At 38.7% G+C, this 4,377-nt stretch overlaps 1 protein-coding gene and 2 non-coding genes across 3 annotated transcripts; 2 read left to right on the top strand and 1 right to left on the bottom strand.

The window, feature by feature from the left end:
• Positions 1-1,013: 1,013 nt before the first annotated feature.
• Positions 1,014-1,097, top strand: Trnal-cag. The gene has a single exon. It is a non-coding gene; the product is annotated as a tRNA-Leu (tRNA).
• A 1,616-nt stretch (positions 1,098-2,713) lies between these two features.
• Trnal-cag lies at positions 2,714-2,797 on the top strand. Its single transcript has one exon. It is a non-coding gene; the product is annotated as a tRNA-Leu (tRNA).
• Positions 2,798-3,038: 241 nt separating this feature from the next.
• LOC119598287 lies at positions 3,039-4,266 on the bottom strand. The gene is made up of 5 exons (XM_037947946.1): positions 4,092-4,266; positions 3,894-3,957; positions 3,612-3,710; positions 3,277-3,439; positions 3,039-3,128 (listed from the first exon to the last, which is right to left on the bottom strand). Exons 1-5 carry the CDS (start codon positions 4,097-4,099, stop codon positions 3,109-3,111), a joined length of 354 nt encoding a protein of 117 aa, XP_037803874.1. The 5' UTR covers positions 4,100-4,266; the 3' UTR covers positions 3,039-3,108.
• Positions 4,267-4,377: the final 111 nt, after the last annotated feature.

Genomic DNA, 4,377 nt, shown 5'->3' with positions numbered 1-4,377 from the left:
TTACATTCTTATATCACCGTTTCCCTCGCAGTGACATGTAAAAGGAAAAAGGAAACCAAATAACCAGCTCTAATTTAATACTTTAATATTCTACCCATTGCGTTGGAGAGTTCTCCCCGCACGCGCCTCTCCTCGGCTAAAGTCACGCCTACCGCCATTTATATCTTCGCACCCAACACGTACACCACACACACACGCTACATTTACATATACACAATCTATTGCTCCTTTCCTCACATAGTTTTCTACACTATCCCGCTGCTCACAACTACATACTCGATCCCATACGATAACTAAATGGGTGGCGGCAGTGACGCTTGTGTTTGCAATTCACTACAAGTATCAAGAGAAATATAGGACACTTTATTACGCCCATCACTGTTTCCACAAATTCCATCTCCTCTTTAAGCAAAAGTATCTAAATTATTCTAACGATTTTTTTTTTTTATCCCACTCGAGCTTCCCTTTGAGCTAGTCCTCCATTTTGCAACTGCGACTGCACACGCTTCCTTTGCATGCTAAGTTCTTTTTTGGCACTTTCGGTATATATCTGCATCGCCTGTATTAAGACCCAATCCTCCCTCGGGACCCAACCCTCCTAAAGAGCGAATCTGCTATTTGGGACCTGATCCTGCCTCTCTCCGAACCTAGTGGTCTGAAAAGGAAAATGGCTGGTATTGATATATACGATAATGATAGGTTTAATATTATTATCATTATAATGATTATTATAATCACTGTTAATATGGTTTAGCATTATCTATACTGGCAATGTTGGATAGGGGACGCTGGTTAATTTCCGTCAGAAATCCTCTACCATCTTATAATGTTTATTGTTACTGGTCCCATCATTAACATTATCCTTTTATCCTTTTCAATATATACTTAATTAATTAGATGATAAGCATTCTCATTACAACTGATGGATCTATAATTATTGCTTTCTTCATTACTGTAACTACTGTTATGAGTATTTTCTTTTATTTCTCCTTTGTTATACCTTGTAATCATCTGTCAGGATGGCCGAGCGGTCCAAGGCGCTGCGTTCAGGTCGCAGTCCGGTCTTCCGGGCGTGGGTTCGAATCCCACTCCTGACACAATTTTAAAAGGACATGTAAAGTAATGCTTTTTTGTTACACATATTCAGAATTACATCATTATAAAGAAAATCTACCCATCACAGGGAAAAAGGTTGACGTGCTGTCTGAACATTAGCGAAGTTCAAGCAACTTTCACTTTTCACTACCTCATGTGAACGTAAAAGGGAAGGACAGAGATAGACTAATTTAGAAACGTAATATTATAAGCATGGCCTGGATATGCAAAATATAAAGAGTAAGCTTTTATCGTCAGGTTATTGGTTATTGCCAGAACTTGATAAGAATTTCCACGTTAATAATGGAATTCTAACATATAAAAGGCTCTAGTAAAAGATACTGACAGATCAGAAACTTTATTAAGATTCACACAATTTGTTTTTCTAAATAATATTGCTCTACCTTTCAACCGCTGTAGCCATAACCTGCAAAGGACAAGACAGAGTGTTAATACCTCCGTCAGAACAAATGAAACCCTATTCATATTCTTGAAGAATTGCATTATGCTGCAACTGAATGTCTACAAAATCACAAATACAACAGTGAGAAAATAATAATAAAAAGACACCCAACCTCCGGAGGGCTTGCAGTACTGGTCAACAGTGACGTACTTTGCTTATCACGGCTGCCGTCTCCCGAGGAATCTCCGTGGTGTTTAAGGCTCGGAAACGGCTTTTACAATATATATATTAAACGGTAAAAAAACTCACCATTTTACATTCCCTGATACTAATGGCTGCTGTCTTTGAATAGTATCAGAGGATATCTGCCGAAGAGATATTAAATATTATGGAGTTCGTAAGTTTAAATTCTTATATATATACACACATACACACCTATCACACACACACACACACACACACACACACACACACACACACACACACCACACACACAACACACACACACACACACACACACACACACACACACACACACACGCACACACACACACACCACACACATACACACACACACACACACACACACACATACACACACACACACACACACACACACACACATATATATATATATATATATATATATATATATATATATATATGTATATATATGTATATATATCGTATAAATATGTATATATATACATATATGTTTGTGTATATATACATATATATGTAATATACATACACACAAATAGCAAACATTATCCCGATCACATTCACAATGAAATATCACAAAAAACAAAAAAATGGGTTTTCCTTATTTTTCCGAGATATTAAGCATATTCAACTGAATTTTCCAAGAGGAGGATCAAACAATCAGAACTAACATCGCTTTGGAAATCCGTTCACGACTTAGAAGAGTATTCCGCACTCGTTCTCCTTTTCCTTTGAAATGCCTAAGCAGGTTCTTTTACAGGCCATCCTTCTGTTCTGGCATGTGGGTGCACTCTTGCGTCTACGATAGAGATAATCATGATAGTGTTACTGGACATAATCTTAGTAACAACGATAACGACAAATATCAAAATCACCGTTACTATTGTTATCTTTACTGATGCCACCAACTATTTCTATTTTTCAAATTTCATATGCATGCAATATATCTTTATTCACTTCTCTTTGTCTGGACGCAAGAGAAAGAACAGCGTAGTCAGGATGGCCGAGCGGTCCAAGGCGCTGCGTTCAGGTCGCAGTCCGGTCTTCCGGGCGTGGGTTCGAATCCCACTCCTGACATGGGTTTTAAAAGGACAGCCAGAGAGAGACAATTGCATGTTCAACTTTTAAAGTTATCTCAGTATCAGCTGAACCTGATCTTATTTCTGTTGAAACACATCGTCGGGGATACAGACTACCACGCTGTCTGGCACTCTTATAACTACACTTTACTAGTCATCATGTAAATGTTTGCGCGCGTCATAAAACTTTTCATGATACAGTGGATATTCGATATGCAAAAGGGCCTCATCAAAATGTATTAATAATCAATAATTTTATTAAGAATCATACAAGTTTCTCCATGTTAGTTGATGACGTAGGTCTACATTTCAGCCGCTGTAGCCATAACCTGCAAAGGACAATGTAGAGTATTAATACTTCTATCAGAACAAGTGAAACCCTATTCATATTCTTGAAGAAGTGCATTATGCTGCAACTGAATGTCTACAAAATCACAAATACAACAGTGAGAAAATAATAATAAAAAGGCACCCTACCTCCGGAGGGCTTGCAGTACTGGTCAACAGTGACGTACTCCTGCTGCTGGACGGTTGTGGTCACGTACTGTGGCACTGTCTCCGTCACGTAGTGAGGCACTGCCTGGGTCTGCGTCACATAGCGGGGCACGGCCTGGGTCTCTGTCACGTACTGGGTGGTGTACTGGACGGAGAGATGGGGCGCTAAATTAACTTCAAAGCCAACTAAGATATAACGTTAAAGAAAATGAGAGAAATTGAGATGAATAAATAAACAAGAATGCGTATATTTTTACTGAACTATCTGAAGGTGTAAGCGAAGCTAGACATGATAAAAATAGTTAATAGTTACTTACCGCGGTGTGGTACTGTGTCTGGGTTTGGTATCGGGTCACAGTGACATAATGGGGCACCGACTGCGTCTTGGTCACGTATCTGACCTCAGGAGGGCACGGCTGGAAGGTTAAAATAGATAGTTTAGAAATTCTAAATGGAATTTATCGTGACACCTTTGAAGCCAGTCATGAAACACTTCGCAATTCAGGCAGGTCTTTGTCTGAGGACTGCAAATGGAAATGAAATGGGACTTTGTATTATGAATAAAATATATCGGAAAGTATACAATTAATATTTCCAACCTTTGCGTAGCCATACTGGGCCTCCACGACCGCTGCTGCCAGAAGGATGGTTGCGAAAACAGCACTGCAAAGATAAGGAAGCAAATTTTTATTTAGTATATCAATTCAGTATATATCCTAAAATGATAAAAGGATAAAAAAGATGCACATATGCTATTGTCGTTTTCCGGGCAGATATTACAGTTTCAAGCGACTAACCGAATCATACTGGAGATGTGTAAGTGACGCTGGTGCCAGATCAAACCACTGATGAGCACTGCAGAAACAGCTTGCTGTCGACGGACTTATATTCTTGGATTTTCTCCTTCCTGGCCTTCCCGCCCAATCTACAAGGTCGCCGCATGAGATAAAATGCGGCTTGAATTTATAGGTTAAGCTTGTATTATAAATATCACAAAAAAAAAAAAAAGTGTCGATAATGCATCTCGGAATTGTAAAGCATATATGAATAAGAGTATATTACATGGTATAATAAAGAAAATAT

The sequence above is a fragment of the Penaeus monodon genome, chromosome 41 (assembly GCF_015228065.2).
Source record: "Penaeus monodon isolate SGIC_2016 chromosome 41, NSTDA_Pmon_1, whole genome shotgun sequence".
NCBI lineage: Eukaryota > Metazoa > Arthropoda > Malacostraca > Decapoda > Penaeidae > Penaeus > Penaeus monodon.
The sequence above is the reverse complement of the archived record's forward strand: the minus strand, read 5'-3'. Positions and strand labels throughout refer to the sequence as shown.

Coding starts and splice junctions, on each gene's coding strand:
- LOC119598287 (XM_037947946.1), bottom strand. Junction 3,440..3,611: donor AGACACAGTACCACACCGCG/GTAAGTAACTAT, acceptor CTCTCCGTCCAG/TACACCACCCAGTACGTGAC. Junction 3,129..3,276: donor GTACTGCAAGCCCTCCGGAG/GTAGGGTGCCTT, acceptor TGTCCTTTGCAG/GTTATGGCTACAGCGGCTGA.